The following is a 26,477-nucleotide window of genomic DNA, read 5'->3' as shown; positions in this document are numbered from 1 at the left end:
GATGATGTTAGTATGATAATGGACCTTGCCACAGAGCAAAGAGTGTTAAAACTTTTCTTCAGGAAAGGCATATCAACTCAGTGACATGGCCAGCAAACAGTCCGGATCTCAATCCGACTGAAAATGTATGGTGGAAATTGAAAAACTGGTCCATGACAAGGCTCCATCTTGCAAAGCTGATCTGTCAACTGCTTTTCAAGAAAGTTGGAACCAGCTTGATGAAGAATATTGTTTTTCATTAGTGAAGTCCATGCCCTAAAGAATTCAGGACATCATAAATGCCTTAAGTCATAAGTACAAATTGTGTTTTTTGGTTGATGATTCCATAATTGTTTCCTGTATTAAAAGAGTTTAATCTCATTTGTTTGAGGCATGTTTCACCAAAATGATGAATGATTCCATATCTAAGTGTGGTTTTTGTTTGTAGGGGTTGATATGGAAAATAATTTAAGGCAAGTTATTTCAAAGAGCCATTAATCTCAAATTTGTTTAAGATTAAATTTCATTTTGCAACATTAACTGTCTGCAGCTTTTTATCACTGTGTGTCTTTAGTAAATCCTGACAGTAGTTTGCACACTCTCAGAAAAAGAAAAAAAAAGATGCAAAAGCTGTCACTGTGGAGATACCTTGTCAAAAGGTATACTTTTGTATCTTTTAGGTACTAATATGTACACTTTTGGGACCGGTATAGACTGTTAAGGTACAAAGATATGCCTTTTGAAAAGGTACCGCACCAGCAACAGCTTTTGTACCTTTTTTTTCTGAGTGTGCAAACTGTGTAAATCTGCCCCTAAATGTGTTTCATGAATGCATTGAAAGTCACTTTGGATAATGTAAATGCAAAATTGATGGATGGACTAGCATATATATATATATATATATATATTGATATAATGGAGTTTCTAAACAGGCAATTCAGATTTCCATCTCTCTACCTTTGAAAGTGTGCATGTAAATAGCTGGTGTTATGATTGGACGACTTCTCTGAATGTAAAATAAGCTTGTAGAGCTCGAACTGAAATGTAAATGTTGATGGCTATGTGTCATTGTCAGTAAATGTTCTGGGTAGACTGGAGAGGATGCGTTGTCGTATAGTACTTTTAAAATACATGAGATCTGCATCTTCTTCTTCTTATCTTATTGTTCCTCTCTGTGTGTTTCTAACCACAGATCTGCCAAATGAACACTCAGTCTAATTAAACTAGAGAGAGAGCCAATGAAACACTGACAGAGAGGAACAGTCTACACATAGTTTTACTTTCAGAGCCAGATGGGAGAAGATGGTGCAATTGGTTTGGTTCATGAATCACAAATCTTTTATTGGAGAATTATCTGGAATCAGATAATAAAAAGAACTGATGCTGTTGAACTTGTAACTGCTCACTGTTTCTGTCTGTTTCCTTCCTGTGACAAACGTACTACTACAGATTATGTGATGAGCCACTCAGCAGATTTTTCTCAAAAAAAGGGTCAAAAGTCTTGATCAAGGGCACAATGGTGATAGTTCAGAAGTCATCCAGTTCAGAAGTGCAGGTCTGAAACCTTCAACCACCCCGCCAGCACTCAATAACAAACCATCAGTTTAACCTGTAGCCAGCAGCCGGCTGAACGCTGCGTGTCAGTGCATGTACTGTATAATTGGTTGAAATCTTTTTTTTTTTATTCTTCCGGCATTAATGTGCCTGTTCTGGTAGCGTTCAGCTCTGGTTAAATCCAGAAGCTTTAGTATTACGGTATTTGAGAGCTAGAATTTCATGTGTTGCTGTCTTTTCTTCGAATGCAGATAAATCACCTCACTTTCTGCGTTTGGGGGATGTGGAGGTGAATGCCGGACAGAACGCCACGTTCCAGTGCATCGCCACTGTCCGTGATGCCGTCAACAACAAACTCTGGCTGCAGGTGGGACAGTCTCAACACACACACATGTACTAAAACGTTATTACTGCCTGTAAAATTCACACTTCATAATTTTTCACATCAACACCAAATGATATGGAAAGTGTTTAGCCCTTCCTTTTAAATGTAGGTCAGTCTATCTGTTGTTCTTTAACTGTCCTTGCAAAAAAAGTTTTTAGGCTTTTGGGATAATTTTTTGAAGAATGTTTGTAACCAAACAGTTTCTTGAGCCCATTGACTTCTGTAACATTTTCATTTTTTTCTCCATACAATGGAAGTCAATGAGAACTATCAACGTTTTGGTTACCTGCATTTTTCAAAATATCGTATTTTGTGTCCCTTTAATTGCAAAATGAATGCAATGTATTTAAATGAAAATATTATAGAAATACTTACATTTATATTGTATGCAACTAATTAAACTCTAGAGTGTTTTTGACCCACTTAAGTAGGACTACATTTTCCAGTACAATTTTTATATGAAATTTCATAATTACGTCTGTTGTCTTTGAAATATGAACTGCTTAATGTACTTTACACTTGTTACTAAATTCTTTAATGTAATTTCTGTTGAAACCTGGTATGTCATGTATTTAAATATATATGTAATTAGACATTTGTATTGATTTAGAATTTACCTTATGAACATATTAAAACATTTAAAATTTACTTTAATAATTAAAAAAAGACTTTAAATAGTAAAAAAAAAACTTTAAATGCACATAATTTTATTTTAACACTAATTTAACTTTTTTTTTTTTTTAATGTACTGAAAAACATTATTTCATTATTATCTGCAAGTCCAGTATTAAAAATATCTAAAATATACTTGAATTCCACTTCAAGCACACAATTAATACACTTAAGTGCACTTCTTTGTCACAAGGGATTAATGTAGTATTGTTTCCCCCTGCTGTCTGTGACCTATCAAAACATAGGCTGTGACTGGTTTTTGAGTTTTGACCCGTCAGTTGAGGACCATTGAGCTAAAGCTCAAAAAGTGTTTTAGCACAAGCCGTGCTTTAGATCAGACCAAAGCTCTCAGCGAGACAAGCTTCCCCCCTAATTGGCCGGGAATGTCAAGTTCAGGATGTGCGGGAGCAAACAATTCTTCTGTTTTTAAGTTTGATTTCGCAATAGTCAAAGAATTGCATCATTTTTGGAAGCTATATCCCTTATTCATGGTCAACGGGTATATATAACTACAATTACTAATCAAGCAGCTGGAGAGAGACGCACGCTTCATTAAAACCGAGCCTGTCACAGAGACGGCGTTTCCTCTTGCGCCCCTCAAATTTACCCACTTTATTCATCCCGAAGGAAAATACTGCTCTCCTAATGATATCAGCGTCAGCGGGGTTTTCGTATCTCGCGCTGAGGTGAAGCCCTGCCGCTGACCTTTGATTTTGATTAACTAATGAGAGGCCTTCACTTTTTGAGAAGACAAAGTGAGCCGGAGACGCAGCAAAAGATTGAACGAGAGGAAGTGCCTGACGGGGTGGTAAAGTGCGTAGAAGAACTGACCTTTTCTGCTCTGATACATGAGGAGGTGAAAAAATGAAGAAAGCAAGCAAGTGCTGGTGTCTGCAGCACTTCTGACTAATAGGAGACGGCAGTGTTAAAGAGGCTAATGAATGATGGTCTGTAGCGCACGCTCTCACACTTCACTCACACAGATCGCCTGTGACACTGACCGCCGTCCGTCACGGATTCACTCAAGCATATCACTGGAGCTGCACCGCTCATGTGTATCTGATCCCAACGAAACAACCCTAACCCTTCAGTTTTGCTCGTGTCACAGCATGTGGCCTTGTGAAATGAAGACACTTATCTGCATTTAGGTTGTTTAACAGATACATGTTACAACATTTACTGTATACCACTACTAAGAAAGCAGTAGCACAGTATCATCTATCACTGTTGTTCAGCTATGGCTTATAGTGTTTACAAATCCTGAGGAAACACCACAGACTTAATTTAAGCATACTGATCACTTAAAAGCAACTCACTCACAGATCATTTCTGCTTATTTCATTTTATTTTTGTACTGTGGATTGTTTTCTCATCCATATTTTTAGCCTCCAATACCCGAACAACACTGATCTGTAAAGTGACTACCAGAAAATATCTAGTCAGCAGATTTCATTTCCTCTAAAAACTCTTTAAGCTTGTGAATATTTACACAAATTGGATGAATTATGACATCTGAAGCAGTTATAATGAGGCCAAATGACCGGATTCAATCAGTTTTTAATTTTCATCTCTCATGTTGTCATATGTAGCGGCGTAATGGAGAGGACATTCCAGTGGCGGAGAAGAAAAACATCAACCACAGGAAGTTTGCAGCCTCTTTCCGACTGAGAGAAGTGACTAGTCAGGACCAAGATCTCTACCGCTGCGTCACCCAATCAGAGAGAGGATCTGGCGTCTCCAACTTTGCTGGGCTCATTGTCAGAGGTAAGGACTCGTTTTGTTATTTATGCTGTATATTAAAATGCATAGTTCAGACTCTTAGGCTCTGGTTGTATGAGCCATTTTATGCCAAACATCTCCCCAAGTTTGTAATGAGAATAGTTTATAAATCAGTTGTCTACAAAAGAGAAGGATTTCAAAAAAGAACTTTCTCTGTGGTTATAGAAGGGGGGTTAAAAATAATAATCATAAAATAAATAAATGTTAGTGTTGTAAGTGTACTGTTGTTATTTAAAATAATAATAATAACAACAATAATAAATATTATTATCTAAAATAAATTGTTTTTAAATGCTTTACAGTTCAGCAGTATTATAGTGACATTTATTTTTTTATAATTTGAAATAATAATAATAATAATAATTCATTAAAAAATGCATGTTCTGTCTGTTTTTTTATGACAAAGGGCACATACAATTACATGGCCAGTAAACAAGATTTCTGGCTATTAAAGGAGAACTTCCAGAAACAACAATTCACAAATAATGTACTCACCCCCTTGTCATCCAAGATGTTCATGTCTTTCTGTCTTCAGTCGTGAAAAAATTATGGTTTTTGAGGAAAACATTTCAGGATTTTTCTACATATAATGGACTTCATTGGTGCCCTGATTTTGAACTTCCAAAATGTAGTTTAAATGCAGCTTCAAAAGGCTCTAAACGATCTCAGACGAGGAAGAAGGGTCTTATCTAGCGACACGATCTGTCATTTTTTTCGGAAAATAAAAATTTGTATACTTTTTAAGCACAAAAGCTCATGTAGCACAGGCTCTGGGATGCGCATTCATGACGCTGCATACTATTGAATCATGTTGAAAGGTCACGCGGAACTACAGGCCCAGTGTTTACAAAGCGAACACGCAAAGACTAAGGAAGTGCAAGTAAGTCAAACGCTGTTTACAAACAAAAAGGTACAACGATGTCGGACGATTCTGAAGTTGTAGGAGAAAATAAGATGTTTTTGTCCATACTCTACACAGATGATGAACTTATTCGTAATAGTGGTGGGAAGTTTGGATCATTTTACCGACTCGGAACTTTGAGTCTCGTTCACCAAAATGAACAAATCTTTTTTTCGAGTCATTTCGTTCATTTTAGCAAAATATAATTAAAATGTTATGTGTTATTTCCCTAACACATCTACTGCTTACACAAATGTTGATCACACTACAAACAAGACAAAACTATAATGCTGTAAGAAACAGAAAAGATTCATTCATTGTTTACCTGGGTCTTTAGTCTATGATTAGCTCACCTCACCTCTTATCTGACAAGTTTTCGGGTTCGAGTCATTCGTTCATCACGTGACAGCCCCATAAGATGAACGACTCGAAAAACCCGAAGACTTGAAACAGGTGAACTAATTCCAGTACAGAACCTAATAGGATGTTGCGCATGCGCGACTGAATGAATCACTCCCCGAGACGACTCGTTCTTCCCGAGTCACATTAATGATTCGTTCAAAATAAATGAATCGTTCAAGCATCGTGGACGTGCATCCCAGAGCCTGTGCTACACGAGCTTTTGTGCTTAAAATGTATACAAATTAGTATTTTTTGAAAAAAAAAAAACAATTGTTTCGCTAGATAAGACCCTTCTTCCTCGGCTGGGATCGTTAAGAGTCCTTTGAAGCTGCATTTAAACTACATTTTGGAAGTTTGAAATCGGGGCACCATATCCGTCCATTATATGGAGAAAAATCCTGAAATGTTTTCCTCAAAAACCATAATTTCTTTACGACTGAAGACAGAAAGACATGAACATCTTGGATGACAAGGGGGGGAGTACATTATTTGTAAATACCATCGATTGACAGTTTTGGTAAGATGTAAGAAGTTTTAGGCCCAGCGCAGGCACCTATGACTACACTACACTGGATTATATGTGCCAATTATTCATTAGGCAGTTTCTGAATATTGAAATGTGTTATCAAAGGCTACAGAAGGCATGTTCATTATCATATATAATGAATAAATTAGGTATTTGTATAGACTAGTTTAAGGGCTAACCACCCAAAGCGTTGAGGAGAAGCAGCCATGGCTACAGCGACCATCTGTTTATTTAAACACAGCTAAATATTATAAGCGTATTCACATTCGAATTACCATTGGGCGCATGGTGGCATATTAATATGCACAACCCGTTTATGCAAACAATCTCATTGGTTGTTTTTCGGTGACTTCGCCTGAGCCCTTCTGTACGCGAGAGCACTGGCGTTCTGGGTCCGGAGAGTGACGCGTGAAGTTTCCCGTGCACAGATGCGACTCTGAGAGGAGTGCAATAGTTAGCGGCGGCCGGAGGGCAGAAGGGCCAGTTGAGTATCAGCCACACTGACAGCTCAGATATCTCCACCACACTTCCCCAGCTGACATCCTGCTACAAGGATACCAAAGATGGTAATTTCAGCGGAAATTTTTGGGCCATGGATTTGTGCGTGCGCTAATGGGAGCTGGCACGGAGTTGCCTATTGTCGCACGTGACCCCGGGCTAGTGCTTTATTAGCTCCCGCTCTTCCTAATGCGGGACGACAGCGGGCCCTCCCGGCTGTTTGGGTCCGCTTTGTAACAAATGAAAATTTCAGAGGCGAATTCTTACGCTGGAGAAGTATCGATCTGCGTGTCCCCCAGCTGCAGGAAGAACGATGGAAGAGGGAAAAAAAAAGCAAAAAGTAAAAAAAAAAACACAACGGAACACAGTTGTGCCCTCAGCATGCGAGGAGCTCGGCGCGTTTAGCCAAGGGTTTCCAGTAATGACATTAGCCCTCTCTCGCTTGTAGAGAATAAACCGAATTGACAAGACGTGTGCTGTGAAACAGATTCAAACACAAACAGTCAATAAACACCACCCTGTTTTTATTGGACATCTAAAATGACGTGTCCTCACGCACCTGCAGAAGGACCACCGCACGCTCGCTCTTCAAATAAAGCCTCCAGTTGGAACTGAAAGGTTTTGGCTTTGCATCCTAATGGCACCAGAGAACAGGTCCACTAAGAAAACCATCCATCTGCTTTATTGTACCCCAAAAACTTGTAGACTGGTGTTTCTCAAACGGAGATTTGTGAAAAGAAAACAATTAATGAAATCAAATGTAATATGTTGCACAGATGATCAAAATAAAACTGAAATAGAAATGTCGAACTTTGGAAACATTATGATTTTTAAATGTTTTTAATTAAGTCTCTTCTGCTCACCAAGGTTGCATTTATTTAATCAAAAATACAGCAAAAAAAAACTGTAATATTGTGAAATATTATTACTATTTAAAATAGCTACCCTAGTGAAAAATAAATATACTAAAATGTATTTGAAATAGATTTATTTAATCTTTAGTATACTACAAACATGTTTATATATTATGTGCTTAATAAAAATACCCTGCAATTGTAATTCTAGTATACTAAACTGGTATATTTAAGTCTGTTAAAGTGAAACAACTAATTTTGTACTTAATGCATTTTAACTGTGTCAAAAGTAGTGCTAAAGTCCAACTAAAGATATACTTAAGTATATTTGATTGTGCTAAAGTGGAATTATTGCAAGTATACTTTAGGTACACTAAATATTTTGCATTTAATGAGCGATATTATTTAAAGATCATACAATCCTCATCAGTAGTGACATTAAAACACATTTAGGCTTAATATTAAGAAATGTGCATTGTGCACAAGTAGTAATTTGAATAAAGTTTACTTACAGTTTTTATATCAGTACGTTTTTAGCAATATGTCAGCAAATATATTAATAGACTTGAAGTATACTTAGTAAAAAATAAATGCATTTTAAATCTATTACTTTTTTTCTAGGATATTTTTTTTGTGAATATATGTTAAAGGAGAAGTCCACTTCCAGAACAAAAATTCACATATAACGTACTCACCCCTTGTCATCCAAGATGTTCATGTCTTTCTTTCTTCAGCCACAAAGAAATTATGTTTTTTGAGGAAAACATTTCAGCATTTTTCTCCATATAATGGACTGATATGGTGCCCCGATTTTGAACTTCCAAAATACAGTTTAAATGCGGCTTTAAACGATCCCAAATGCGGTTGTAAACAATCTTAGCTGAGGTAGAAGGGTCTTATGTAATGAAACGATGGGTTATTTTCATAAAAATAATACAATTTATATACTTTTTAATGCCAAACTCTCGCCTCGTCTTACTCTGCCTGGTTGTTTTTTTCCGGTTCATGACAGTTAGTGTATGTTGAAAAACTCCCATCTCATGTTCTCCCTCAACTTCGAAATCGCCCTCTATCGCTGTTGTACCTTTTTTGTTAAGGGTGTTTGATTTTCTTTGCATGTTCACTTTGCAAACACTGGATCGGTACTTCTGCAGTGATGTAGGATGATTTTGAAATGATTTTTGAAGTTGAGGGACAAAATACGATCAGAGTTTTTCGACATACACTAACTGTCTTGAGCCAGAATACACAAGACAAGCGTTTGAGGTTAAAAATTATTTAAATTGTTTTTTTTTTTATTTATTGAATATAACCGATCGTTTCGCTAGATAAGACCCTTCTTCCTTATCTGGGATCGTTTAAAGCCGCATTTAAACTGTATTTTGGAAGTTCAAAATTGGGGCACCATATCAGTCCATTATATTGAGAAAAATCCTGAAATGTTTTCCTCAAAAAAAAAATTTCTTTATGACTGAAGAAAAAAAAAGACATCAACGTCTTGGATGACAAGGGGGTTAGTATGTGAATCTTTGTTTTGGAAGTGGATTTCTCCTTTAAAATGTAATTTATTTCTGTGATCAAAGCTGAATTTTCAGCATCATTACTCCAGTCTTCAATGTCACATGATCATTCAGAAATCATTATAATATGCTGATTTGCTGCTCAAGAAACATTCTATATTATTATCAATGTTGAAAAAAGTCGTGCTGCTTCATATTTATGCAGAAGCCATGATATACTACCATTCAAATGTTTGATGTGTGTGTGTTTAATACTTTTTATTGCATAATTGATCAAAAGTGTCAATAAAATAATTGATGTTATTGATTTATAACTTTCTGTTCATCAAAGAAAATGAAAATAATTCCACAAAATAATATGCAGCAAAAATAAATATTTCAAAAAGTAATAATATTTCACAATTTCCCCATATTTACTGTATTTTTGATAAATAAATAGACACAGCCTTGGTGAGCAGAAGAAACTCCAAAAACATAATTTACCCAAACATTTGACAAATACTTTGTATATTAAATGAAATTGCAAGTATCACAGGCTGTGATTTATTTAAATAAGTATACAGCCTGTTTGTTGCATTGCGTGTTTCAAAGTGAAGAGCTACACTATGTTCATTTATACCTGGACAGCAGCTTTTTAACAGTAAATGATGTGAACTTCATCTCTGTGAGCACTATGAGTTTAATATTTATTTGGGGGTGCAACATGTGCTCGGTTGACCTCATTTACTTTAGCATTTGCTTAATTTCCAGCATTTTTGAAGGCAGAAGTTTGCAGCATTTCACCAATATTTCTGCCAGAATAAAAGCTTGAGGATTTGAAATGTTTAAAGCTCAAGGGCTTGAACATGTGAACATGAATAATTTAAGACATCCACATTTGTACTGTAACGTGTGTTCACTCTCTACAAGAACCAACACCCTTAAATCTATGGCCATTAGCAAAATGAGACATTTTTATATGAAATGAAATGCTATATCGCAGCTCAGAACACAATTGCAATACATGATAAAGTAAACACAAGTTAATTTTTTGACCAAGTTGTGTAGCCTATATATAAACAATCAAACATAGGCCAAAATAAAACACTAAAAATATATTTAATATTGTATCTGTTTACTTGTATGTCATGTGACCATTAACCAACATCAGAGGATTGTAAACATGTGAATGTGTCATGAAAGATCTCAGTGGGACTTCAAGTAAATATTTCACTGCTGATTTGGGATTCCCTGTAAAGGACTGATCAGAAGAACATCAAAAACAACATGTTGTAATCCTCAAAGAACAGTGTAGCCTATACAGTCAGAAGCTGAGGAATCCGTCTCACCAGCCCCGCACGGGCCGAACCGGCAGAAACCGCCACAGATTTCTCTCAAGTGCAGGTGTCGAGACACGAGAGCGATATGGAGACGATGATTGTTTGCTGCTTGTGATTTTCTAATGACTAGATAGCAGGCTGTCACCCTCCTGTGAGTGCGCGGCTCCCCGTCGTAAACACGCCGACTGATCGGTGGTAAATACGCCTAGAGAGACAGCCAGAGATCGGGAGTTGAAACGAGCCGGATTTTAAAGACTCCGGCACTGCCTCCACGCCGCGTGACGACGGCACGAGCTCAAAGACAGATCGTTAAAGTTTGATGAAGCGCGATCGGCTGATACTTCCTGAGGATGAGCACACAGAACAAACGCAAACAAACCAAAAGAGCCAAAATGTCAACAACTCAGAAATCTGAGAGAATGAAGAACAGAACAGGGCTGCTTTTCATTAATGTCACACGCGTCGGCTTCCTGTCGGTGATGCGCATCAATGATTCATTCAGTTCCAACAAATATATCCTTCTTTCGCTCACCTGCGCCGCATTCTGGGTCTAAAGTAAACATTTAGCCAAACCTGCCAAAGGCGGCTGTAAATATTCATTAATGCTCACAAAGCTGACTTTTGAGAAAGGAATTATTGAGCTGTTCAGTGTCAGTCAGTCAGTAAGATTTTAATAAATGTCTCTTCTGCTCACCAAGGCTACATTTATTTAATCAAAAATGCAGTAAAAACAATTGATTGCTGTGAATTTTCAGCACTCATTACTCCAGTACTCATTACTACAAGTAACGCGAATTGCATAATCACATTACTTTTTACAAGTAACTAGTAAAGTAGCACATTACTTTTTAATTTACAAGAAAATATTTGAGTTACTTTTTCAAATAACTCCCTATTTATTGATTGAAAACTCTCCTGTCCCCATGTTGAGAGAAATCAGGAGTAAGATGTTACTTATTAGTTCTAGAATATGAACATACATTAATTTGTCTCATTCTACTCAAAAATAATGAAAACAATATGATGCAAACTTGCAATAATGAAATATGTTAATTAATACAAATATATTCATGTATTTAATCCTGGTTTATTAACCTACTGACCTTCGATGATCCAATTTAATCATATTAATAACTTTTTTAAATTATTTTTTTTATTATTATTATTGCTGAAGGGTGTCGAACTTTCTGCACAGACGCAAATTTACTTTTCCTTCAGCCTGAGGCTTTGGGTGTGAAAGGGCTATTCCATTTGCCAAAAATATAACTTTTATATTAAAACAAACAAGCAAGCCCTGCCTAGATTTAGAAAGTAATGCAACAGTACCTTAACACATTACTTTCCATAAAAAAATAACTAACGTAATTAGTTACTTTTTTTAGGGAATAACACAAAATTGTAATGCATTACTTTTAAAAGTAACTTTTCTCAACACTGTGATCCTTCAGAAATCATTTTAATATGCTGATTTGCTCCACAAGATACTTTTATTATGAATGCTGAAAACAGTTGTGCTGCACCAGTATTTTTGTGGAAACCATGATGCATTTTACTTTTACAGATTGTTTAATGAATAGAAAGTTTATATCCAAAGAAATAAATCTTACTGAGCCCAAACTTTCGAACGGTGCGTTGGCGCTCAGAGTGTTTTCCGGTGTCAGATGTGAGTTAGACTTTGGTTTTGGGGTCAGACGTTGCTTACGTTGAGTCAGAGCAGCATTTGACGCTTGATGAGTGTTAGTTTTGGAGGCCGACTGCACACCTAGAAGCCGAGCGTGTGAGAGGTGACGGCACAGGAAGAGGTGATTACATATCCTGTCAGCGCTGAGAGAGAGAGAGACAGACTGATGTGCAATAGACAGGGATCAGTCTGTCTGCTGCTCTCTCTAACGCTGTCCGTCAGGTGTTAGATTGCCGTGTCCCCTGATCCATATTCCGCTCGGCTGCTGTCATCTCTCTCCCTTCACAAGCCCCATCAAAACTTCAAAATAAAAAAGCTGTGATGCTTCCCACAGGAAATATTTCCTTTTGCTTTTCCTCCCTCACATATTCTCCTTCCCTTTATCTCCCTCTCGCGCTCTCTCTCACTCTTCCTTTACCTCTTCTTTTTTAACCCGGCCTTGCTTTGATCAAACACGTCGCTGCCAGGTCTCGCGCCTGTGAAATAAATGACAAAAAAAAGAGATTATTTCTCAGACTATAAGACGTTGAGTCGAGGGCAAGTGCATTTTCCAATTGCATGATGGCAGTGTTCAGCGGTCTAGATGTGTGTGTTTGTGTGTCGTAGTGGAGCAGAAGCTCTGTTATGTGTGTGTGTGAGGGAAAGACAGATGAGGCAGGGCTTAAGGAAGGGTAACAGCGGGGCACATCACTATCATTCGCTCATGTCAGCCACACATGATGGATGACCTGCATGAAACAGCCAGTGACACCTGACAAAAACAGATTCACGCTCACTGTCTCGCTCTCAGTGTGGATTTCAATCAGTTACAATTAACGGTGGTGAAGCCCCTGTTCAACCCAAGGACATTATTGTTGATCATCTGAATTCAAAATATATATTTGTTTTGGCATATTAATGAATTGTATAAGTAAACTAGTATCATAATTAATCCATTTGACTTGTGTACTGTGTTCCAAGTCTTCTGAAGTCATATGCCGCTTTGTGTAAGAAACAGACAGTTAAAGGGATAGTTCACCCCAAAATAATCATTCTGTAGTTATTTACTCACTCATGTGGTTCCAAACCTGTATGGCTTTTGTTTTTTTGTAGTCTAAAAGAAGACATTTTAAAGAGTGTTACCAACCGTACTACCATACATTTTGGTGATCATTGACTCGCATTCTGAGCTTGATAGATGTACAGAGAAGTTCAAAATTTCTCTTTTTGTGTCACTGACATTTGTGTAATTTCATGCTGACTTTAAAGGAGTAATTCACCCAAAAATTAAGCTTTGTTGGAAATGTACTCGTCTTCAGGCCATTCAAAATGTAGATGAGTTTGTTTCTTTATCAAATTTGGAGAAATGTAGCATTCCATGCAGTGAATGGGTGCCGTCAGAATGGACGTCCAAACAGCTGATACAGGGCTCCAGACTGCGACTAAAACGGTTGCATTTGCAACCAAAAATATTATTTTGCAAGTGAAGTTTTTTCTGAGGTATGCATATATTTACATGTTAGGACTTGCAAAATTTTCAAGTAATGCCTTTTTGCGATCAGATCTTTTGACACTCTCAAAGCAGTGTCTATTTCGTGCACAATTTGAACAAACTAGAACAGGTAAAGCAGTATCGTTAACAATTCTCATTTATAATCTTTACTAATATGGCTTCTTGTTATCTAGATCTTAGTCTATATGCTGTGTTCTGTTAATGTGTGAACTTCATATTAGCCTATTTGTAATGCACTTGCCATCCAGTAATCGCAGTTAAGCTTAGTACTTCGTACTTTTTTGTAAAATTATGGCAAATTCATAATGAAATTCTAAAGTAGACCAGTATGGTAATAATTCCATATGACATGTGTACTGTATTCCAAGTCTTCTGAAGTCATATATCATATTTCTTTGTGTAAGAAACAGACATTTAAAGGGATAACTCAAACCCCAAAATGATCATTCTGTAATCAGTTACTCACTCATGTGGTTCCAAACCTGTATGACTGTATTTTATTTTATTTTTTTTAGTGCAACTAAAATAAGATATTTTGAAGAGTGTTACCAATTGTACTACCATACATTTTTGAGACCACTGACTCTATGGTGCATTCTGAGCTTGATAGAGGTATAGAAAAGTTCTAAATTTCTCCCTTTGTGTCACTGACATTTGTGTCTCTTTTCATGCTGACTTTAAACGATTATTTCACCCAAAAATAAGACTTAATTGCAAATGTACTCCCCCTCAGACCATTTAAGATATAGATGAGTTTAGATTTGGAGAAATGTAGCATTCCATCACTTGCTCACCAGTGGATCCTCTGCAGTGAATGGGTGTCGTCAGAATTAAGAGTCCAAACAGCTGATAAAAACATCACAATAATCTACAAGTAATCTGTACCACTCTATCCACAGTCTACCTACATATTTTTGTTCTGAACTGTTTTGGCTTGTAAACAGTGTTTGATCTGTACAGATTTCTCTCCTGATTCAGACCAGACAACTTTTTTCAATGTATTATAGATTATGAACTCATATTTTAGCTGGAAGCAACAGTTTGAGGTTAAAAAACATCTTAATGATGGATTTGTTTCTTACAAACACACAGCTTTTCACTTCTCAAGATGTTAATTGATGGCCTGGAGTGGTGTGGATTATTTGGAGATTACTGTAATGTTTTTATCAGCTGTTTGGACTCTCATTCTGACGGCACCAATTTACTGCAGAGGATCCATTGGCGAGCAAGTGATGAAATGATGCATTTCTCCAAAATCTGATGAAGAAACAAACTCATCTATAACTTGAAAGGCCTGGGGGTGAATCATTTTTAGCGAACTTTCATTTTTGGATGAACCATTATTTTAAATGAATCTCACACACACAGCAGAGTTTTGGCATATTCTGTCAAAAAGTAAGGACATATGAACTGCACTGAAAAAGCTTGTTTAGTTGCTGCTGACTGACTGAAACACAATAGAATTATATCAATTTTAAAATCTTCATATATAAATAAAACTAGTGACAGTTTAATAACCCTGATTCAACCTGCCACCGAAGCATCAAACAAATCACACAGACGCTCTCGGCTAATGTATGAATACTGCTCCATTCGCTCGCCAATTTAGACACTAGTGCACTAAAAGCACTCTGCCCGTGTTTGTCTGTTTGTGTGTGTTTGAGAGCGTATGTCACTGCCTCTAATGAATTGAGATGAATGCCGTTCATCCGCAGGTTCAAGCACAAACGAATGGGGCTCTTTGCTCTTCTTAAAAAGCCCCGTCTGCCCTCAGATGCTTTGTTTTCTAAGGAACCCGGCAAATAAGCGCAGCCGTACACATTAATGCATATTTGATGCGACTTTGGTCCCGGAGCCACTTCATTAGTGGTAAAAGGCAGATGTAGCGCAGTGTTTTATGTGCTCCGTTGATGGACACAGTAATAAACAGCATCTTTTACATCACATAGAAGGCTGCGTATCATCCATGTCCAAGACAACAGATTGAGTGACTCAGCTGGACCGAGACGACGTACGAACAAACTTGGGATATGCAGATACGGAGAAGCAGCTACTGAAGACACGGTGGCCCGATAAAAATACCCAGCAGCATTTCTTGCACAGAATGGTAGCACAAGCTCAAGAAAAACATTTCCTGATTTCATTCTTTTGATTTCGGAGTGAAAAATGACCCGGACATGCCCTTGACAGGTTTGGCGCTTCACCCAGACGCTGTAATAACCGGTTGTAAAGGGTAAAGTGATATATGTCAGTGAGTGATTGACAAAACCAGCTCGCTTCAGTAAATGTCATTTGAAATAATACATGAGAAATAAAAGTGCAGTTTACAGAGGTGATGTCATCACACGACTCAAGACAAGACAACAAGAGAGATCTGTGCGTGTGTGTGTGTGTGGCTCTGCCTGGGCAGCGCTTTTGTGCATTAGTGCCGTTGTGATTGGATTACTTGTTGAAATGTAATTTTGCAGTGTTGCTGTTAGTGGTGTCACACACACACACAACAAAACACAACATGGCACACACTAGAATCAGATTACAGTATTAAAATGTACCGGCTCTGATTGCACAGCGATACTAGCACCTCCTCCTGCAGGAACACACTATAAATCAATTAACTCTCATTCCTTCCTTCCATTCCTTTATTCCATTAAGACACAAAGTGCATTACACAGGTCGCTCATTTACAGGAACGCAAACGGTTTAAACACTCCAAGCAACGATTTATTCAGAGAATTAAACAACATTCTGCAGCTGCTGATCAATGTGATGAAGTTTTAGATAAGCGAGATATGAGAGTATATAAGGTATAAACATCTTATAACACTAATTATCACAATATAAATATTATTCCAGTCTTATTCTTATTCTATAGCATATTCTAATATGCTGATTTGCTGCTCAAGAAACATTTGTGATTATTGTCAGTGTTGAAAACAGTTGTGTTGCCCAACATCTTTGTGGAAACTGTGATACATTTTATTCTTCAGGATTCACAGATGAATAGAAAACATTTATTTGATCTAGAAATCTTTTGTAACATCATAAATGTAGTTATTGTCACTTTTATCAGTTTAATGCAACCTTTTCTGAACTTTCTGCAGGGAACTAAACCAAACAGATCTTAAAAACCAGACTTTCAATGAAAACCTTCATTTAAATAAAAAAAGTATATATATATATATCATAAAATTATGAAAAAAATACAATGAAAACTATTAATTATTCCACCTGTGTGTTAAAATTTAGGCTGTTGTCTGTGAAATGATGCTATTTTTTATCAGTTTACTCCAATGTATGTGAGTAGGGTGCTCTTTAAAATTCAGGTTTGCCAAAATCATTAAAAATCCAAAACATGCTGCAGAGCTGAAGAGGTTAACAAAATAAATAAATAATCTTTTTAAGAGGTACGCTTTTGTTTTAACATAAAATACCTTATTGACCCTGAGTACTTGATTGTGATTAGTCAGCGGTGCCACTGCAGGCAAGTATTTGTGTATAATTAAGTATTTAAAGGTAAAGTGTGTCACAATCGGATTAGTTTATCATCATTGTTTCCTGTTTTCTTTGGTTCTCATTTTCCCACCACTAATTAGTTACCATGGTTGTTCATTAATTAGATCACAGTTTTTGTGACCATTTTTCATATTCAGTTTGTTTTCTCGTATATTTAAGCACGAGTTTCTTCAGTTCTTTTTTTTCCGGTATTGATGTGTTGTGTTACATTTGTGTTTCATCTATTTCATCTCTACTACGTTTCTATTTGAACTACTTCATCACCTTTCAGAATGTGACAAGTGTAACCAACCAGTATTGCAAAAATGATACAAAGAATAATAATTTGGCAATCTGGTTTTGTTGGCCAATTTTTCATTGCATTTTTTCTGAAGAGCACTGAATGTCCTGTGAGCAGATGAGCAGTATATACGTATATACGAGCAGTGTAGTTTGAGAATCGCATCTGCTCATCATGCATCGTATTGGCGTTTCTGGACGTGTAGAAATAAGCAACAGGCGTGTGATTGGCGTATTGGTTTGTGTTATTGCTGTGCTTCATGTGGGCTGGTTAATTAGCTGAAACAAATAGAGAGTTCAGGAGCCATCTGGGGTGGAAAGAGAGAGTGTGCGTCTCCATCTGATCGTCCCGCGCTAAACAGCATCTCTCAGCTTGAGCTGTCTGTCGCACCGGTGGACGGTCTCGCAGCTTTAAACGCCGCTTCACAGCTCCTCACCAAGATGAATGTGATGCTGATGAGGAACCCATTAGATATCAGCGCTATGATACCGTGGAGCTTTTATATCTCACCAAAACCAGTGTCACCGCGTTCGTCAGGACGTCTCGTGTGCTGATGCTGTTCTGAAGTGAACGCCTCTTCTGTGCTCCATGTTGGATGATTTATTCATAATCACATATTCATCAGCAGCGTCCGAACTCTCAGAGAGCATCTGATGATCTGCTGTGGAGGATCTGCACTCTTACACGCAGCAGAACACACAGAAAAACACCATCACTCTCTCTGGTTGCCCCTTGTGTAAAAAATAGATGACTAACTTGTTTTATGTGCGGATGAGATGTCTCTCCGCTTGTCTGTCTAGCCAAATGTATCGGCAAACACGCACACAGTTACTGAAGGACCATCTGGATTGTCTGGTGTGGTGTAATAGTGCCGCCATTTGCGAGTACATCTGCAGTATCGTTATGGTTTGCCTGTTGATGTGTGCATGTTTTGTGCACTGCAGTATTGTGCTTACAATGAATGCTAATGAAAATACATGTGCTTAAGGGCTTTTTTTAATGGAAAACAGAACTCTTTTAAATGAAATAAATGAACTAAAAAAAAAAACCAGCTCATTCAGATATCACGTAGTCTCGCGTAGGCTGCTTTTAATGGCCAAGGCCCGCCCAAGAGGCCATATGACTGACAGGTAAAGCAACCGATCACACAAAATGGTAAATATTTCACCTACTCTTGAAAATGTAGCATTTAGTTGATCCTGATAAGCGTTCATCATTTCAACTGTAAACACAATGGCTTTCTTCTTTCATGAGGGGGTTTGGAATGTTAAAGAATGTGACACACACAAATCCTGTACAATTCAACCAATCCGCTGACGACTTCGAAGTGTTTCCACCTTTGTGTGCTGTATGCATCAGACGTTCAGCCATTGGTCTCTGGGTGTGACGTCCGAGGCTGAGACTAGATATCATGAGCTCATTAACATATGACCGCCCACATTTACATAACAACACCTCTTTAATATTCAGCAGCAATGTTGCACAACAAGATACTGTTACTCAGGTCACATACAAAGAAGTTTTCAAAACATAGCGACAAAGTCATTTACTTATCTAAGTCTTAAAGGTATACATTTATTTGTAGTGTTCAGAGAAAATGTGGAAGGTCAATAAAAACGAATTCATGCTTTTTTCTTTTTACTATTGTAAGTAGGGCAGAAACGATTCCTCGACTAACTCAAGTAACTCAAATACAAAAAAATCATCAAGGCAAATTATTTGCCTCGAGGCTTCATTTAGTCCATTTACTGTAACTACATACGGAACACAGTGTTTCCCCATGGACCATTATTAATGACACACAGACCGATAAACGCTGGACATATTTAAGACCGTAAATCAATGGTGGTTAGTTATGATGTCAAGTTAGCTATGATTTGTGAAAGACTAAGTGCCATTTATGTTGATTGTCTCATTCTCTCTCTGTGACAAACAGAAAGTTAGAAAGTTAGTGAATATCAAATGAAGAGTGCCTCAGCATGATTACAAATGTGATACTGATTTTATGCAATAGTTCATCAATAAACAAGAAGTTAATATTAAGAGACTTACGTTTTAGACAGCATATTGCCTGTTTTTGCTCTGTTTCGCCAACAAATAACCATTCCAAACACAGCCACAGCACTGTTTTGCGTCTTTGAGCAAAATAACGGTGTTTCGTTCTTGAATGAATCACCCATTAAATGATTCAGTTCAGTCTCAATGACTCACTTACTTAACAGTGACTTGCTAAAACCTACCGGTGGTTTTGATTTCACATTTAAAGTATCTTCATTTTAAAAATACATGTAAATATCAGTATTCAGTGTTTTGTTTAAAATAACAGAATGTTATTTATGCATTTGTAACTGCAAATTAAATGCATTTATGTCCCTCTGAGCTGAATTAAATAGTGGGTAAATAGGCCTACATAAATGCCTTGATTTCTTGATTTATGCCTTCGTTTTAGGTTGTAATGTTTACCTTTTTCTAAAGTAATGTGAAATTGATTTTTGTATTTTTATTCATTTATTTTATATATAATTTATTTTATGGTGAAAGTTACCTTTTGCCAAAAAAAAAAAAAAATGCATTAAATGGGTTTAGTTTTCATGGTTGTAAATGTATACAATTTCAGCAATAAAATGTATTACTTTTTCTAAAAAAGGAAACAAATTAGTTGTTTATTTTAAGAAGCCTATCTTATTTTCTCTTGTATATTTAGTATTGCCCTTTAATAAAGAAAAAGACTTCTTATCCAATTACTCGATAGAATAATCGGTGAAATACTCGATTACTAAAATAATCGATAGCTACAGCCCTAATTGTAAGCAGTGTTGGTGAAAGTTACTGTTTATTACAACATTGCTGTTGTTACTTAGTTACTGTAACTGTTACTTAGTTACTTTTTATGGATAGTAATGCATTACGTTACTTTTGCATTACTTTTTGTCACCTGACCTGGGTTTGCTTATTTGCTTTTTAATAACAAAAAAAGTTATATATTTTTGCAAGAGCCATCAGTGAAAAAAAGGAAATCAAAGTAACGTTATGTTACTTACTTAAAAAAAGCAACTCAGATATGTCATTGTAAATGCAGAAGTAATGCATCACTTAACTAGTTACATGAAAAAAGTAATCTGACTACATAACTCTCATTACTTGTAATGCATTGCCCCAAACACTGGTTATAAGTGGACATTTGAAAAAAAAAGTGTAAAATATGGCTGTTCCATGCTACTATTAATGTAATTGAACTACTTAAATCTACTAAAGTATTTAATTTCTGATTCTGCATGCCGCACTGAGATTGTTTAAAATATTGGTCACACTTTATTTTAAGGTCCAGTTCTCACCATTAACAAGCCATTAACTATGACTTTTGCCTCAGTAAACTACTAATTTGCTGCTTATTAGTAGTTAGTAAGGTAGGTGTTAAGTTCAGGTATTGAGTAGGATTAGGGATGAAGAATATGATCATGCAGAATATGTGCTTTATGAGCACTAATAAATAGCCAGTATGTTATGAATAGGCATGCTAATAAGCAACTAGTTAATAGTGAGAATTGTTCCCTGTACTAAAGTGTTACATTAAACTGATCATTCAAAGTTTGATCCTTTGGAAACAGTTTAGTAAGATGTGTCTTTATTCTTCCAGAGCCTCCAAGACCCATTGCTCCACCTCAGCTGCTGGGTGTCGGGCCCACGTACCTGCTAATCCAGCTAAACGCTAACTCCATATTTGGGGACGGCCCCATCATCCTGAAGGAGGTGGAGTACAGGATGACATCCGGAAGCTGGACAGAGACCCACGCCGTCAACTCGCCCAATTACAAGCTGTGGCACCTGGATCCCGACACAGAGTATGAGATCCGAGTGCTGCTGACCCGTCCGGGAGAGGGGGGAACCGGACAGCCCGGGCCGCCTCTCATCACCAGAACCAAGTGTGCAGGTCAGTTCACTGGGCTTTCTACTTTTGCTTTTGGTGTCATGTCCAGTACATATTCATTTTCGTATGGAGAAGTGATTAAAATAAGATGCACACTTTGCACTTTTTGTCCTGTCAAATTTCAGGGATCATAAAAGATCCATTTTGTCGTAAGGAAAAATAGTAAGCCTTGAATCGCATAGTGTCACGGGCTTGTTGGCTGATTAATTGCCGATTCTCACTGAAGGTGAATGACTTCCAGTCGCTTTGTCTGCAAATCGCTGTCAGTCAGAACAGACCTTAAAGGGATCGTTCACCCAAAAATGAACATTTTAATTTCTTTCAAGGCTGTATGACCTTCCTTCTTCTGAACTGTTTTTGTCCACACAATGAAAGTCAATCAGGTCTAATCACATTTGTTTGTATAGTGCTTTAGACAATACAGACTGTTTCAAAGCAGTTGCACAGTAAAAAACGGGTTAAGGTTAACAGAAGGTTAATGTTGTCAAATTCATCAGTTATGAAACAAAAACAAATCAGCTTGTAAGCTGCTCTGCAGAAAACAATAGTGTCATTATTCAGATTAGTTTAGTTCAATGTCAATTCTGTTCATTTCTGTAACAGTGCTGATGTTGCAAAGTTAGTGTCACTATCAGCTCAATTCAGTTCAGATTGTGTTCTCATCTGACTGAGTCAGTGCAGTCAAACTGATAATGTTAGTGTCTTTTATACCCCATCTGAGCAAGTCAAAGGTTACAAGGAATCCAAAATGTTCATTTTGGGTAAACAAGGAATCCAGAATGTTCATTTTGGGTAAACAAGGAATCCAGAATGTTCATTTTGGGTAAACAATCCCTCGAAGTATAAATAAAGAAGGTACTTTTTGTAAATCTTGCCTAGTTTGCACAAGTGTTTGGGTGTTATTTCATATATACACTCCTACTCTGATTATACACATGCAAACAGACTCAAAAAGGAGAAAATGCATACTTTGGAGGTTCGGGTTCAGATGCAGTCTCATAACGATCCACAAGCAGCATCAAAACAAGGGTCTTCCTGTTCTAGCTGCAGCACACCTCCATTGAAAGTGTTTTTTTCCCCCTCTCGGTGTATTGTATTTGCACATAAATAATTGCCTGGAGCTTCTTTGGAAACATAATTGGAAAATAAAGTAAACAAGTGAGCGTACGGAGCAGCTATCATTGATGCCACTCACTGTGTGTGCGCGTGTGTGTTTATATGTTAATCGTGACTCAAACCATGCGTTGTATACCACCGCCCTTATAAAATTGGAAGCGCACGAGAGCAAACACTCAGTCACAGCGCATATAAGGGCCTCGTGCCTTCATTTGAGCGCCGTGATGCGATTCTCTCCGCGGGTTTCCATGGCTCCCGTATTAAACGTGGCAAGACTCGGTGAGGACAGATACACAGCTCGTATGAGGAGGCACGGAGCGACGAGTGTCTTCCGGAGAGTGGAAGAGAGGGAGGAAGGAGAGGAGTGTATGCATGGTTTCATTACGGAGAGATGCTCCGTGTCCCCAGTGGCGGCACAGTAGCGCGGCCCGCTCGCTCGCTCTCTGATTGAAATTCAAACAGGAGCTCCTCTCCCCCATCAATCGCATTTGAACTTTCATATTTTTTTATTTTGGCAAAAGACATTTTCCAGGTCTGCTTTAGACGTGGCTTTAGACGGAGCGCTCGCCGGCTTTTTTCATCTCCCTCTAGCCAATCACACGCTTATCTCACCTCGGACAGGGAGAACTGAGTGGAACCGGTGAATTTACACAATTACATTTAGATTGGTGCCAGTCTGCCCGAGTGCTCTGTTTAAATTCAGATTTTCTCTCTCTCTGTCTCTCTGTCTCTGTCCATCGGTTAGTTTCCCGCTAAGCCATATTGTCTGGCACTCGTGTGGCGTGCGCACATTTCACATTTATCAACATTATTATGTTTGGCAGCATAGTTTATCTTGGTTGTGGGTATGCATTTTGAAAAGGCCGACACAGAGAAGGCGTAACTTCCTGAACGAACATCGTCACTTGTATATGTCGGAGCACAAGCCAAGCACACTGATTCTTTGCACTTAAAGCCTCGCTGAAGCTCACAGCGTCGTGTCTGTGTATTGAGCTCATGATTAGGTGGGTCTCTGTCACAGCTGTGTTCCTGAAAGCTCTGAGGTCAGCAGACGCCCCTCAGGCCTTGACAGAGTTACAAACTATTGCACAGAGCCGTACCACACTATACCTGGAGAAAAACGCTATCCGTCAGCGTTCTTGTTCAGCTCAAAGCCAGTCGCTCAGTTTTCAGACACACAACAGGCATGTGAGATTTGCTGGTGTGTTATTTAAGCAAAAATCTCCAGTTGATTTCCAGTTAATCTGATGGCTTTCTAAGAGACATCGGGTGACCACCCATCCCACATTTTGCAGAACGGTCCCAAACTGTAAAGGTTTATTCTTATAAGCAATGTCCTGCATTTTGTTAGTTTTGTCAATATTATTTTTTTCCCCCCAAAGAAAATGGGCGTAAGCTTAAGATAAACTGAATTTGGGTAAAAATGCATGTATTTTTACGTAGTCCAATAAAGTTGCATAACCTAATGGCTTATAGAAATGTATTTAGTTCACTATATTTACTGGACTGATTAGGCTCGGTGTTATATCACTTGAACCTGGGCAAACTGAGTGCCAGTCACTTAGCGATTTAAAGCATATTATCATCCAGTGTCACTGCAAATAGCCTTTCCATTTAACGCAAATCAATGTTAAGTAGTCTATAATAAGTTTTCACTCTCCTGCAAAATCACACGTGCTGACCTTCAATCAGAGACATGGTTCTGATATTAAAGCTATTATATTTACAATTTTTCAGTCTTATTGGTTGATTAATCTGAGAACAGATTTTATTGTTGTTCAGACGGAGACATTCTGGCAGAGACTTGTGGGATTACTGGGGACTTTTTGTCTGGAGAAACATCTAAGAAACCATAGACTTCAGTATTTGCTCTCCATTTAATCATATTGCTGTGTAGGAGAAACATTTGAGATATTAAGATGATCTCATTTGTGATTTGAGAGAATAGAAACTAAGATGCAGTTCCTCCCAATCTCATGGGAATGTAATCTCTGTCATAATGAAAAGTAACGACAGCAGTAGTGATCCTCAGTCCCAGGAACATTAGCTTTCTGTTGAACTTGTGGGCTGTTCAGAATGGAAAAGGTTATGATTATAAGTCTGATTATTTTTTGTAGACACAAATACGTTGGAATACATGTCCTGTGCATGCATGTGTCGAGACTTCTGTCATTTCCTGATTATCAGCCCAAGAAAAACCATTATGACAATGTTCCAGGCATCTCTCCCTCTGCCTTTTTTATTTGGTACAAATGTCAGGCAATTTCCCTGAAATAGCAAATTGATCATGTTTTTCATGATTCCCTGTTAAATAAATGAGAAGTCAAACATTGCCTCAATCATCATAGTACAAGTCAGTGCAACGTCTATAATGATGTCTGGAGAAATAAGCGTGAACTCGAGATGGAATTGAATCAGTGCCCTTTGCTCAGCACCGTTCAGACGGAACGCAGACAGACGTCAACACAGACTATCAGGGATTTATTGAACACTGGTTTCTAGACTGAAAATGGCTTTAGTGCAACCAAAAGAGGTCTACTGTGGGAGAGAACTGGCTTTGTTTCACTCAGTTCACTTTTGGGTCAACTGAAAGAGGTGTGACTTTGGTTTGGACTCAAGTGTGAACACTCATAAAAAGTGACTCTCTGTTGGCAGACAAACTTCACACGCCTCCACTGAACATGAGAGCTGCTGTTTTAATTTGATTTTCGTCTGTTTTGTATTTTGAACTTTGAATATCGCAGTGTTAGTCATATGAAATGTTAAAGCTGAAGTGTGTTTGCATTAATGCTTTCTTCTGTCCCAATTATAAGTATGGTGGTTCTGCTGTTTGTTTGAGCATTGTGAACACCACAACACCAATGGAGTGAGTTTGGGGCGGGACTCCATGTCTTGCCTGACCAATACTGGTATAGAAATGAAGCATTTCAGCTTTAAATGTTTCTCATTTTGCAGTTCAAATAATATTCGTCAAAATAACTGCATGTTTTCTTTCTGAGATTGCAGGCCTAGTTTTAACTGTTTGTTGTATCACAGAGAGCTCGGCCGCCTAATTGTAGCCATCTGTCTGCTTTCTTTTCTTTCTTTTAAAATTGGTGTATTGCAAACCTTCAGTGTGCCCGGGTATGTTTGAAAGTCGTATTCCCATGTGTCTGATAGCCAGAGGGCAGGATGTAGCAGCACATCTGGTATTGCTGCTTTCTGTCTCTCTCTGGCTCTCTCTCTCTTGCTCTCTCGCTCTCTCTCTCTCTCTCACTGTGCCATCTCTCCCCATCACTCTCTGCCTGTAATGCTGTGCTTTAGAGGAGACCACCACCACAGGTTGCATTCTGACAGCAAAGAAAGCACAGTGAGAAAATGGTGTGTCTCCGAGTCAAATCCCTCGCTCCTGCCTCAGTGCTGTTGAGACGTGCCTCACTGTCACACTGAGGAGGGAAAGGTGAAACTATACAACCATGGCTGTAATGACACTGCTGGAGTCACACCAGCCCTCAAAATCTCTTCTACCCATTTGATAATGGATGTGACGGAAGAGATGCTTATTGGGGGCATGAACGGATTTTTGAGGTTTGGAGAAATTGTACTGGAAAATGGACTCTCATAGCTAAGAATTTTTGCATTTCTGTTATCATTATTAATTTATTTTATTAATTATTAGTTCTATTAGTATTTTATTAGTAGCCAAGACCAGTGTTATTTTAGTATCAGTAAAATAATATTACAGTTTTTGAATATTTTGAATCAGATTTTATTGTATTTTTACGTTTTTATTTTCATTTTCAAGTTTTAATAGTACAGTACACAGTATGGATGCAAATTGTTCAAAACAATCAATTTAGCGATGTTTGTACTATTTTCTGCTTATATTTAAAAAATAAAATAATTGTTTTTTTTTGTTCAATAAATAAACTGTCATTAAAATATGGTAATATAAAACTAATAATATTATAAAATACAGAAACAAAATCATTTTAAAATGTAAAGATTCTAAAAGGAGATCCCATAGTTATTTAATATAGATTTACAGTAGTAGCAACATATATTTTATTTATATAACAGATATTTTATTATATGATAT

General features: G+C 37.5%; 1 protein-coding gene across 14 annotated transcripts in view; it reads left to right on the top strand.

The window, feature by feature from the left end:
* ptprk (protein tyrosine phosphatase receptor type K) overlaps positions 1-26,477 on the top strand; it is a 180,090-nt gene that overhangs the window by 78,520 nt on the left and 75,093 nt on the right. For all 14 annotated transcript variants that reach the window (XM_051138279.1, XM_051138280.1, XM_051138283.1 and 11 more), the window contains 3 exons: positions 1,785-1,900; positions 4,180-4,354; positions 20,993-21,286. In XM_051138279.1, coding sequence (XP_050994236.1) covers positions 1,785-1,900; positions 4,180-4,354; positions 20,993-21,286 — 585 coding nt within the window. The remainder of the gene's footprint in view (positions 1-1,784; positions 1,901-4,179; positions 4,355-20,992; positions 21,287-26,477) is intronic.

This window comes from Labeo rohita, chromosome 20 (genome assembly GCF_022985175.1).
Source record: "Labeo rohita strain BAU-BD-2019 chromosome 20, IGBB_LRoh.1.0, whole genome shotgun sequence".
In the NCBI taxonomy this organism is placed as follows: Eukaryota; Metazoa; Chordata; class Actinopteri; order Cypriniformes; family Cyprinidae; genus Labeo; species Labeo rohita.
This window is presented reverse-complemented; position numbering and strand designations above follow the sequence as displayed.